The sequence below is a fragment of the Geospiza fortis genome, unplaced genomic scaffold (assembly GCF_000277835.1).
Source record: "Geospiza fortis unplaced genomic scaffold, GeoFor_1.0 scaffold66, whole genome shotgun sequence".
Taxonomy (NCBI): domain Eukaryota; kingdom Metazoa; phylum Chordata; class Aves; order Passeriformes; family Thraupidae; genus Geospiza; species Geospiza fortis.
The window spans coordinates 8,533,234-8,545,219 of NW_005054312.1; the positions used below are offsets into that span (position 1 = coordinate 8,533,234).

The window sequence follows — 11,986 nt, forward strand, 5'->3', positions numbered from 1 at the left end:
CGAGATCTTTGTAACTTTGAACCCCTTCACTCCCATAAATTGATAGTCTTGTTGTGTCACTTGTTTGGCCTTCATCTGGGGCAGGAGTGTGTGATGAGAGCCTTTGGGCAGCAGAATTCATGGGACTGCATGTGTTGGCTTCTGCAAACAGCCACCCTGTTCTTCCCTCAGTTAAATGAAGAACAGGCTATCCATAAATAAATCTTGAAGTATCCTATTTGTCTGCAGCAAATGAGAAACTGGCAGGCAGGCAGATGTTTCAGTTTGGCTGTAAAATCTCGCCTCCCTGAGGAATGTGTAGTGCAGGTTGACATCTCTTCCTACAACCCATTTCTGCCTGTATCCCATCCCTGTCTGCAACCTTTGTAAGGGCCAGCACCTTTTCCTGCATCCCTGCTTGCTGGTGCAGGTTGGCATCCCTGGCTGGTGGCGGCAGCTGTCAGCAGTGGCTGTTCAGCCTGATGCTTAGGACCTGTCTCATGGAGCTTTTCCTCCTCCTAGAGGCATTGGTGAGAACTTCCAGAAATGGCCTAAACCCTGCATCTGCATCAGCACAGCTCCCAGCCCTGCCATTGTCCTGCCACTGAGAAGCTACTGCTCAGGTGGTATGGATATATACATGTTTTGATGACCCTGAGCAATAGTGGGAAGGTGGGAGAGAGGCAGAAGTGTTCAGACTGTCCCACTGTGGAGTGGGAACAGCAGCAGAGTCCCAGATAAAACCAAAGCGTGGTGTAACCCACGCTCATGCTACCCTGAAATTTGTCTGTGCCACTGCCATTACTCCTTTCTCCCATCCCCCAGAGCGCTTGCTGAAGATGACACTGGAAGATTTACGTGAATTTCTGCAGGAGAAAATTGCTGCTTCCCTGCAGTACGAGGACGATGCCGTCATCGAGCAGCTGCAGGTGTCAATGACTGAACTGCGCAAGATGAAGTTTGACCTGCCCCCACCAGGTGGGTAGAGGGGAAGGTGGGCAGCCCAGCAGGGACCAGAGCATCCCACTGGTGTGCCTGGGAGCCAGGGCAGCCCAGAGGGGCTGCCACCTGTCGTGTGGAAGCATCTGCCTTCCTTACATTCAAGGCATGCAAACACACAAACTGATGCACAGTTTGGGTTTTATTTTGTTTTCTCTGCTTCCAATGCAGCAAAGCCTGAGGAGTTTCCAAGGAAACCCCTGGGCCTGGAACTCTCCCTCAACCCAGTAGCCATAAAGGAAAACCCAGCAGCCAATGGCCAGAATGGCCAGGTGGGTGAGCACACTCCAGACAGGGAGCCCCAAACCCACAGAGCTCCTGGTACACCCGGAGGAATGACAGCGGTGGAAGCGAGGAGTCTCACCTTCCAGGGTAGTGAAGCAGCTGAAGCAACGAAAGCGCCTGTTTCAGGTGGGCAGCCACCAGATGAGGAGGGTCAGGTGGAGCCCATCATGGACGGGCAGCCATCATCTCTTCTGAAGGCAAGCGAGACACAGGCCCAGCAACACCTCCAGCCCACGGTCCTGCCTCCAGAGCAGCCTCTTCTTGCTCCTGGCTGTGCCGTGGTGGACCATGGAGTCTCCCTCCATGCCCCAGCTGAGCACAGCTCCTTAGACTCCTCTCTCCAAAACACGCCGGCTCCTCCTGACTCCAGCACCACTGAGCTTTCCGCTATGGACCAGGCAGTGTGGCAGCCAAATCCCGCTGCCCTGCCAGCAGGAGAACAGGACCAGGCAGCATGGCAGCCAAATCCTGCTGCCCTGCCAGCAGGAGAACAGGCATCTTCCCTGAGCAGAGACGCAGTGCTCAAAGCAGCCCCCCATCCTCTGCCAGCCGGCTGCCAGCAGCTCTCCCGCATGTCACAGAGCAATGGCTCCCTGGAGAGCGAGCGCGGGGAGGAGGCGGCGGATGACAGGCACTGCAGGGCGGTGCTGCCGGACAAAATGGGCCTGAAGCGCTCGGCATCCAAAGCTGCATCCACAGGAGAGCTCCTCATCCTGCAGCACAATGGGCTGGGCAGTGCCACCAGCACCACGCGCTGGCCTGAGGCTGTGCTGCCCACGCACAGGCAGGCAGGGGGCAGTGTGCCTGTCTTGTCCAGCAGAGAGCTGGAGGCAGCAGGGCTGGCCGAGGGCTGCCCCGCCCAGCGGGCACCGTCCCCTGTGGTGGAAGGGAACAGCCCCTATGTCGTTATCAAAACCACCACTCCCCTCCACCTGGCCCATGCGACAGAGCAGGACTTCTTGAACAGAAAGCAGGTGGCATTGCCTTTGTCAGAGACTGGACATCCTCTGTCTACCGCCACCATGCCACCATCTCTTATGCCGGACCCAGAGGAGGTGGAGGTCCAGAAAAGCCTCCAGAAACCATTAAATGCACTGAAAGCCCCACGACCCCCACTGAGCCCCAAACCAAAATTACCGCCGCAGGTTGCCAAATCGCGCTCAGAGAACAGTTTCCTTTCAGGCTCTCCCTCCCTGGCAAAGCTGCCCAAATCGGTGACGTTCTAGTGGGGATGGGGAAGGGAAAGTTAAGGGAGAAGAAGTGGGTTCTGGAGAAGCACCCTTACCCCATTTACAGGATCCCCTTCTGTCAGCAGGGCTGTCAGGGTGACAGCACAGCACCATTGCACGTCACGCTGTGCTTTGGTACGAGCACCCAGCGAGGAGACGAAGCGGTGGCCACCAGCGCTAGGAGACACCAGCAGATTGGATTTGCATGTTTCCTATGGACAAATTGGAAAATGCTTTCATTTTTTGTTCCTCAAAGCTCCCCAAGTCTCATCACTTGGGGGAAGAGGCAGGGCTGGTGAGTTTGTTGCGTGTTTTCTCCTGCTCCTGTCTGCTGTGGGAACCCACGACCAAGCAAGCAGGCACAAGGTGTCAGAATCCGAAATGCTTTCTTTACAATGCCCCATTGGCGCAGCTACAGCATTGCTTTCAAAGGCCTTTGTAGCAATAGATCTTTATTTCAATTTCCGGACCTGCAGTTGTAGGCAGCAGAATTTCCAGGCAGTGCCGTGGCATCCTGGCAGGACACAGGCAGCCCGCTGCCCCCTCTATGCAATTCCACAAAGCAGTGCGCAGCTGTATCTAGCTCCTGCTGCCATGGTGGATGGTGTTTAGGAGGACAGATTTAACAGCTGTTGAGTCCCTTGGACATCTCCTTGGTGTCACCCCAGTGGGGGGCTGCCAGCAGAGTGGTTCTTTCCCAGGTTCTCAGAGTGACAAGGACAGTGATAAAGGTGGAGCCTGGTCTCTTGGGCTGAGTGCCCTTTCTGCTGGCCTTTCCTTCCCAGGGCCAGCACAGCGAGCAGGCTCGCTGCCTTTCTGTTCCCCAGACAGGAGAAGGGGCTGCTGGCTCAGGAAACCTGCCTGCACTACCAAGCTGCTGGACGCGTGATGGCATCTAATCACAGTGCCCCAGATAAGTCCACTTTTGAGTAAGTTAAGTGTCAGAGTGGAAAGGGCATAGGAGTTGGGGAAGGGGGAGCACATTGCCCAGAACCTGATCTTAGTCTTTCTGTTGAGCCTACAGAGAATTAACAACAGGAAGGAAACTTGGACATGATGGGTACCCACATGCCCGCTTGCCCTTCATGCACCAAGGCCTAGAGGTCTGTCCATCTCCTCCCCATCCAAAGGTGCAGCTGCTGCACAGCCCAGGCCATTGGCTGGAGATGTGCAGGGATCTGGGGAGACACCTCATAGAAAGAGCTGGTCCAAAATTCTGATTCCAGCATCTACTTCACCCTTAGAAGGGACTTCATCAGGAAGGCAGATCAGTGAAAAAGCAGGAAGTAGTCCAGATATGCTGGAGTTGACTTTGCTGTGCAGAAGGGGTAGCTGCAAGTGCCACCTTAGGTGGGACTGCAAGGGGGATTCCCATTCCTTCAACAGAGATCCTGGACAAAAGCTCCTTTAAGTTCTAAGGAGACTTTGAAAACTAATTTTTTTTTTTTTATATCTCAAAGGCTCCTTCAGTTGCATAACCTGATCTAAAGCCTACCTGAAAGCCCAGCAGAACACTTCCACTAAATTACTTTGTGGGTTCCAGGAGCTGGACTTGATGATGCTGGTGGATCCCTTCCAGCTCAGCATATTCTATGGTTCTATGATTTATCAGGGTTTATTTTGCCTTGTGTACATGTGGTGGTTTATGTTTGCAGCAGGGAGTGTCAAAGGGAGCACTGGATTTTTGTTTGGATGTAGCCAGCCAGACCACAGCACCCTCAGCTTTCATTGGAACCCCAGCTCTGTCTCAGACCCCATCTTCTTCCACTGAGCCTCCAACCTTGCCCATCCTCTCCCTCTGCAGAGCAGGGAAAACCCTATTAGCTACCTCGCAGGGGTGTTGTGAGGAATCAAGCATTGCTGTTTGAGGAAAAGTGCTCTTTGAATGTTCAGTATTTGTGTTTTGAGACACCACAGGTCCTTTCTAGGACAATGGTGCTTGAATTGTTTTTAATTTAGAGTATGTTTTTCCATAACTGTGCATAGTTAAATGTTATTTGTGTGTTAAAATACCTGAGCAGTATTTCAGGACAGATATCCATTGCCTTTTGCTAGCAGCCCGCTGGCCACAGGAGCTTACTGGGAAGCAACAAGAAGCATCTGAGAGCTGTTGGTCACGACTTGGCTTCTGTAGCTTGGGGCTCTGTCCTCTCCTTGAAGCCCACAAAGGACTCCTTCTAATGCATCTGAGCATCACGCATGCAAGAGCTGAGACCTCTTTCCCCTTGTTTTAACCCATTTTCCCTCATTTCAGGCACACAGCCTTTGCACATCATGTTGCTTGTGCACCCAGACTCCTCACACAGTGTGTCTGGGATGTTTTGTAGTATTAACATTTAAAAAGGTGGTTTGCTCTAATTTTGGAGAGCTGTCAAATGCACAGTACTCATTGCATGGCATTTGGTGCATGATGTTCAACATGAATTTTGATGGCGAAAGGGTTGGGAGTTGTCTTTCTCTCCAAGCCCTAATGGGAATGAGCAGTAAGGTCCTCAGTCATCTTCAGGCCTGGGGGAACCACCAGCAACATGCATTGCTGTCCTTGATGTGATGCTCTCACTGGAACATATCAATGCATGAGGAGATGCCCACTCCTGTCTCCTCTGCCTCTTGCTGCAACAAAGCTGCAGCCATGGTGGGTCTGCAGCAGCAGGGCCTGGCCCAGCCTCAGCTCCTTTGCTGGGATTAGGAAGGGAAGGAGCAGGATGAGGGTGGCAGCTCAGCAGGACAAATTACCTAACCAAGCCACTTGCAGCCCTGCCCAGCCCCCTGCAACAGTCTCGACCCCTCAGCAAAAACCACTCTTACTGTGAGCAAACATGGGAAAGGAGCTCCCCCATCCTTGCCCTTGCAACCCTGACACAATGGTGGCCTTGCTGCCTTCCATGTAGAGGTAAAGACCAATGCTGTGGGTTTGGGTTTTTTAGGTTTAGTTTGTTTTTCTTTGTGTTGTTTGTTTGTGATAGAGCACTTTGAGTGGCTGCAGCCCTGGCAGACAGCAGGAGCCACAGGACCCAGCTCCAGCAGGGGCCAGAGGTTGAGGTTAGGGTTTCTTGGCCATGCACTTTGAGAGCCTGGCTACCATCTGCTTTCCTTTTTATTTGCTCTTCTTGTTTACAGCGTGGAACGCTTCTTTCATGACTCTTTCTAATGTATTATAATTATTACTTTTAAGAAAAAAACGTTTATATGTCTGCTTTTTTGTTTGTTCAGTTTGGTTTTTTTAAAGGAAGGGTTTTTTTGGGAAAAAAAGTCCATCATTCCTTTTTATGCTGATCCAAACTGTCCAGTGTTTGATGCTGTGTTTTACATGGTTGTAGTAATAATGGTTAAAGAAGTTTAGCATAAATTCAGACTCCACAAGGTTTCTTACAGTAACAGAAGCTGCACCAAGACTGGATGCCTTCTCCTGATGACTTCTAGCTTGGTTCACTGTGTATGCTTCAGCTGCAACAGGTACATCCTGCTCCATCTCTGCTTTCCTCCCTGATTTTCTATTGTAATTAAATACAGGCATCCCTGGCAGCAGTGAAAAGCAAAATGCTCTTTTCTACTTACCACTGTCCTCTCCCAGCTGAGCAAAGGGCAGCATCCCTTCTCACACACAGCTGCTGATCAGCAGCACTGCTGAAGCTTGTGTTTTGGCCAAGATTTTGTGTTTGGAGTTTGTTTTCCTGCCTGTAGGCAGTGTAGGGAGGTTGGATGGGAGGGGGAGCGGGTGGACACAGCTCCTGGCACAGCAGGTGGGTGGGTGGGTGCGACTCACACTCGTGAGTCAGGGCTGAGCTGAGTCACGTTTACAGCAGCCACTGGGAGTGTGAGGTGGTGCTGCTGACAGCTGAAGATGCATTTTAAAAAGCTGTGCGTGAGCAGTACCTCTGACACACCCCAGATTTCACAGCCAGGGCTTCCTGGGCTTAGATGACGATGGTACAGCTGCCTTTGAGGTGTTAAATGTGAGCAGTGAGCAGTGTTCTGGCTCCCCCGAGAGAAAGCTGCCAGTTAGTGCTAAGCAGCATGTTTATGGTAAACACAGGGTGTCTGTCTCTGCCAGAGTAGCACAGAGGGCACAAAGACTGACAGCAGATGGAGGGGTCAGAAGTAGCTAAATGGCACCCTAGGATTTAAGAGCAGTGCCTGAAATTGGCATCCCCATGTGTCTATCACCCACTGAGTGCTGTAGGCTGGGTTTCCTGCTTCTATTCCTGCCCTGCCACACTTAAGAGGCCAAACAGGAACAAAAATTGTTCTCCAGTGCCCTTAAATTAGCTCATTTATATTAACAGATTAAAACCTGGTCTGAAATACCACAGAAAAATAAAAAGAAAGCCCCAGCACCACTGAACACCATAGTGTTTGCTGTCACAGAAGCAGCATGAAGATGCAGCTCTTGGCACGCCTCCTGTGCCATTTCACTGGATGCCAGCATAGGGATGCAGCACTGTGACCAAGGGTGAGATCCCCAGACGAGTGAAGCAAACCTCAACCCTCCTATGTTCCAGGTGCTCACAAACAGCCTCATTGCACAAGCTGCTTTGTGTCACCTCCCAGCCACCAGCTCCCGTGAACCTGTTGGCTGTCAGGCAGTGCCAGGTGGGACCAGGTTTGAATTTCTGCCACAGTTACTTACGTGACGGGCAGTGCAGGGTTTAGAAATGGCATTTATCCAACTGCTAAAACAGCATCCCTGTCAAGGAGATTGCAGAAGTGTCCAGAAGGGCAGCTTCCCCAAGGGAAGGTGAGTTGTGCTAGGTTTGAGGGTTATGTTCCTCCATTAAACAGCCTTGGTTCACTTGGTTGTTGAAAAAAATGGAGGAGGATATTGCTTATTGGTATCCTTGATCCCCAGGCTCCCTGCATTTGCCCAGTTGTGGCCTTGTGGCTGTGGTACTCTCACCCTGTCCCTGCAGGGACCAGGGACAGGCATGGCTCCACCACCTCCTCTTACAGCATCCCTCCAGCTAGTGTAGGAGCCACAGAGGTACCCAGCCTTGAATTGGTGCTTGATGGGGCTCTCAGTTATGGTTTTGGGGTGCCAAGCACCCACTGCAGAGAGTCCTTCCCTTCCTGTGCCCCCGAGGGCCTGACTGCTGCTGGCAGGGGACAAAGCTTAGGACAATCCCAAAGCCCAAGGTTACAGATAACCACTCGATGAACAGCATTGGGATCAGCAGCAAATGATTGTCATAGATGATGTTGAGGCTGCTGCTTAAATCCTAGTGGTCTTAGCCAGGGACTGGTCCTCCCACTGCCTCTTCCTCTGCACTTGGTATTTGCCAGTATTATCATCCCCCTTTTCCAGGTGGAGCCACTGCTGTCCTCACAGCAGCTCTCCAGCTCCCAGGGCTGGTCTCCAAGGCAGAATTGCAAACTCCCCAAGCTGTGCTCAGCTTTAGTGCCCTGGCAGCTCTCTGTGGCTCCTGTCCTTCCTGGCTCAGGAACAGCCAAACCAGCAGGCCCAGGAGCTGGGACAGGCAGGAGAGCAGCTCTGTCCTCGCTGCTTGCTGCCTCTCAGCCAAGCCCTGGCTGTGCTCATCACCATCCCTGCCCACCTCCCACGACAGGGAAAGCTCCTCAACTGCTGCATGCCTCCACAAGGCTTCAGCCACTTGGCACTGAATAATTGATGCTAAGTGGAGCCTGGAGCAGAGAAGTTGAGGGAGGGAGCAAGGCTTTGTGCTGCTTTAGGAGGCTCTGCTCCCAGATATAGCAGGGGGAGAGAGATGGGTGTGCTGTGTCTGGCAGCTTTGTGCCCCAGCCAGTTTGGCAGATGCAGGTGGGGTTTGGGTAGGCCTGGGAGCATTCCTCTTCTTGGCCTTGCTGTGCTGCTCACCTGCTGCTCACGTGTTGCTGTGTCCTACTGCCATGGTGGTGCTGCTGTGCTGTCATCTGTCACCTGCTGCTGTGGCACCTGTGGGAGCTGCATGCTGCTGTCATGCTCCTTGTGTGCTGCAGAGGGGCCATGGCAGCAGTGGATGGGACTTGGGGAGCAGAGCAAGGGCAGACCCAGCAGCCCTTGCTAGGGCTGGTACCATGGCTCTCCTACGCTACACACCCTGTACTCAACCCATAGCAAGAGCAAAGCGACCTTATCGCTCTCATCAGCTTCCTGAAGGGTGGCTGTGGTGAGCTGGGCGTCGGTCTCTTTCTCCGGGCAACAACAGACAGAACAAGAGGACACAGTCTCAAGTTGCACCAAGGGAGATACAGGGTAGAATTAAGGAGGAGGTTTTTCACAGAAAGAGTGGTCAAATACTGGAATCATCTTCCCAGGGAGGTGGTGGAGTCACCATCCCTCAATGTGTTTAAAAAAAGACTGGATCTGGCACTTGGTGCCATGATCTAGTTGAGGTGTTAGAAGATGGGTTGGACTTGATGATCTTAAAGGTGTCTTCCAACCTAGAAATTCTGTGATTCTGTGAAAGCAGTTGCACATGGGGCCAAGCCCATCTGCCTCTTCCCCTTCACACCAGCTGCTGGGGGCCAGGATGGTGGCTGTAACACCATCCTCTGAGCAATGTCACCCCCTTCCTACAGCGCATCCCCAGGTATAAAGCAGTATATGGAGAAAACAACAGCCTGGCAGTTTAAAGAGGCAGGTCTGACCACTTCCCAAACCATCTCCCAAATCCTACTGCCTCAGAGGCTGAGGAGGCCCACAGGGCACACACCAGCATCCTCTTCACCTAGAAGGATATGGACACCAGGAGACAACCAATCCACAGCTGAACTATCTCCCCAGGAGATGCAGCAGGTGGACCCATCCCACAGGCATCCTTACTCACTGGCAGCAGTTACAAAAGAGCCCAAGATGGGGATGCAGAAGGCTTAGAAGGCACACATGAAGATATGAGTCCAAGGGATTGGGATCACTAAAGCCTGGCTATTCTTCCACATAGTAAAACAGGCTCCTCCTCCTTACTAGTTTACTTTAGAGAAAAGTAAACTAAGAAACTAAGAAACTTCCAGTTTTGGTATGAGCTCCCTTAGAGGTACCTGTGGCTACATGGGATGCAATATCACAAGACCCCCTTCCAGCCATCCCATTAAGAACCTGGGCCACTCTGGTGCCCCGGAGGCCACTCAGCCTGGCCTCACATCAGAGACCTGCTCCTGGAACATCTAAGCCAACAGACTTGGGGAAGCTGTTTCCTGAGTGGCTTTGCTTACCTTTATGGTGAAGGCAAGAAGTGATACAGAAGTACTGCTTAGGCTGGAAAGGTTTGCAGCAGTGGCTGTAGTCCAGAAGGGAAACCTGGTCTGCTCCTCTACCCAACCACACTGAGGCCAGCATTTCACCAAAGCTGCTCTGTAATACTCAGCCTTTCATTCAGCTGCCCCCACCACCACCCTCACATCTCAGGTCTCACTGCAGCACTGAGTCATTGCTGCCAGCTCCTGCTCAACCCAGGTCTTTGCCAAAGCCCTCGGCAAGCACCATGCACTCACCTGCTTTGGAGTCACTCTCTGTGCTGGCTTAGGAGAATGCTCCTGTGGAGGCCCTCACAGACCAAAAGGCATGAGATCTGTTCCAGCACTTGATCAGCATCTTTAAGGACTTGTAAGCAATTGTGGCAGTTGACTCAGCTGTGATATCTCTGGAGCCCCAACCCCTCTGTAAGAGGGTGTGGGGCACTTGAATGATGTGAGAGGAGAACATGTATTATATGCCTGTCCTGAGACATCTGGACCTGACCAGACTAGAACAGACCTTGTCAGCTATTCTGTAATTTAAGTACGGGTTCGAAGGTGGCCCTCCTCCATCGTGGGATATGCAGCCTCAACATAATCAGCAGGAGGCTGACCGAAGCCTTCTCAGAGCTGGTTTTCACACTGGCTGGAGATCCACAGCACAGCACAAGTTTAGTTCAGCTTTGCCATGACCAGCTGAAGAGATCACAACAGCCAGAGATGAGCTGACGTACTCAAATAGAGCAAAAAGCTCACCTCTGTGGACTCCTTTCCTGCTTCAGCTGTGCAACAGGAATAATCAAAACACATTCTGCTCGCCTGAGCTCGTGCCTCTGAAGCAGAACTGAGGTACAGAACAGACTCCTTATCATAAGGGAAACAACTGCAGTGTCTGACAACTTCATCTTCCAGTCTAGGTACTTCTAGAACAAAAGTGCCTTGAATAACTATGGGGGAAAATGAACTCCAGACCCCTCCATTTCTTCTCCAAACCTACATTCACTCCAGTGAAACTGAAATCCTGGCATTACTTTCAGACTCGAGAAGTTCAGCTAGCACATCAGAACACACTGTGAGCTCATGTACCGACCTCCTGCCTGTCAGGGGCCAGCAAGATGATGTCCTGTCCCCATATCATCAGCACCAAAGTAACAAGCGAAAAAGCAAAGTCAAGAGTAACAACTCCACCCGAGAGAAGTGATACAATCTGTTTTTTGCCAACAGAAAGATCAGACCAGATCACAGCTGATGTATGTATCTTGATCTGTCATGATTTTCCTCCTGGAACAAAGATGCAGTGTGACAATACACAATTAATAGGTGGTTTTTGGAGAAGATCTGTGGTGTCAAGCTTTTAGCACCTCCTTTTGCTCCTAACCTACCTCCAGCTTTTAGCAGGGACTTGAACAATGACCTGAGTCTGGATTTCTTGCGATCCAATTACAGCAAAAAACTAACCAGCTCCTGTGATGGTCTGTTACTGACCAGGACTGTCTGACAAGATTGCAAATCTTACCCTGAGTGCAAAACCTCTCTGAAAGGGAGATGCTCTTACTTCAGCTTCCTGCTCCTCACCAAACTCTTCTAAGTAGTTTGTATTCTGGCCAGTGCTGTTCCAGCAAATCCTCACCAAGATGTGCCAGTTTCTTGGAACTGCACCTATTGCCTGCCCTGTGAAGACACCTTGGCCCTGGCACTCCCTGGAGCTCCTCAGCTTCCTTTACCACAGCTCCCAGTACTTGACTGTGGCATTTGTCTCCCAGCCAGAAATGAAAGGAGACTCTCAGTGGTTAGAGCCACCCAGTCCTTGAGAGAGCACCAGAGTGTTACTTCTCCTCTGAAGGCCTCCAGATAGATCTATCCTATCCTTCACTGGGGAAGAAAGGGCTAAGTCCTACTGCAGATGAAGAGCAACAGGTTCTAGTGCAGTAACACTACCAAGCAAGGGTCCCTGTGTCATCTTCTAGAAGGACAAAATACTGCTGTCCTGTGGCCAGTTGTGCACAAGATGCCAACTTTAGGAACAACCCCCATTCTTCCAGTCTTCACACCTGGAACAACTCAGAGTGGGAAGTTTTCTGGGAGTCTCTGTTCAGTCCCACCATGTAACACTAGGTTCAGCATCTTCAGCAATCCTCCAGCACAGGGACAGACTGCTGTAAACAGCACTCCCAGCTAAAGGCAGGACACTCTCCCCTCAGGCAACTTCTCCCACTCCAGGAGCTGGTATCAGTCCTCCTGCAGGAACAGGGTGCCAGGCAGCTGCAGCCAAGGTGGGGGCTGTGCCCTACAGCAGTTCAGAG

The 11,986-nt window shown here is 51.7% G+C and overlaps 1 protein-coding gene across 3 annotated transcripts in view; it reads left to right on the top strand.

Moving 5' to 3' along the window:
• LOC102041554 (USP6 N-terminal-like protein) overlaps positions 1-6,017 on the top strand; it is an 86,467-nt gene extending 80,450 nt beyond the window's left edge. For all 3 annotated transcript variants that reach the window (XM_031055725.1, XM_031055724.1, XM_005419571.3), the window contains 2 exons: positions 805-957; positions 1,150-6,017. In XM_031055725.1, coding sequence (XP_030911585.1) covers positions 805-957; positions 1,150-2,489 — 1,493 coding nt within the window. In that variant the 3' untranslated portion in view covers positions 2,490-6,017. The remainder of the gene's footprint in view (positions 1-804; positions 958-1,149) is intronic.
• Positions 6,018-11,986: the final 5,969 nt, after the last annotated feature.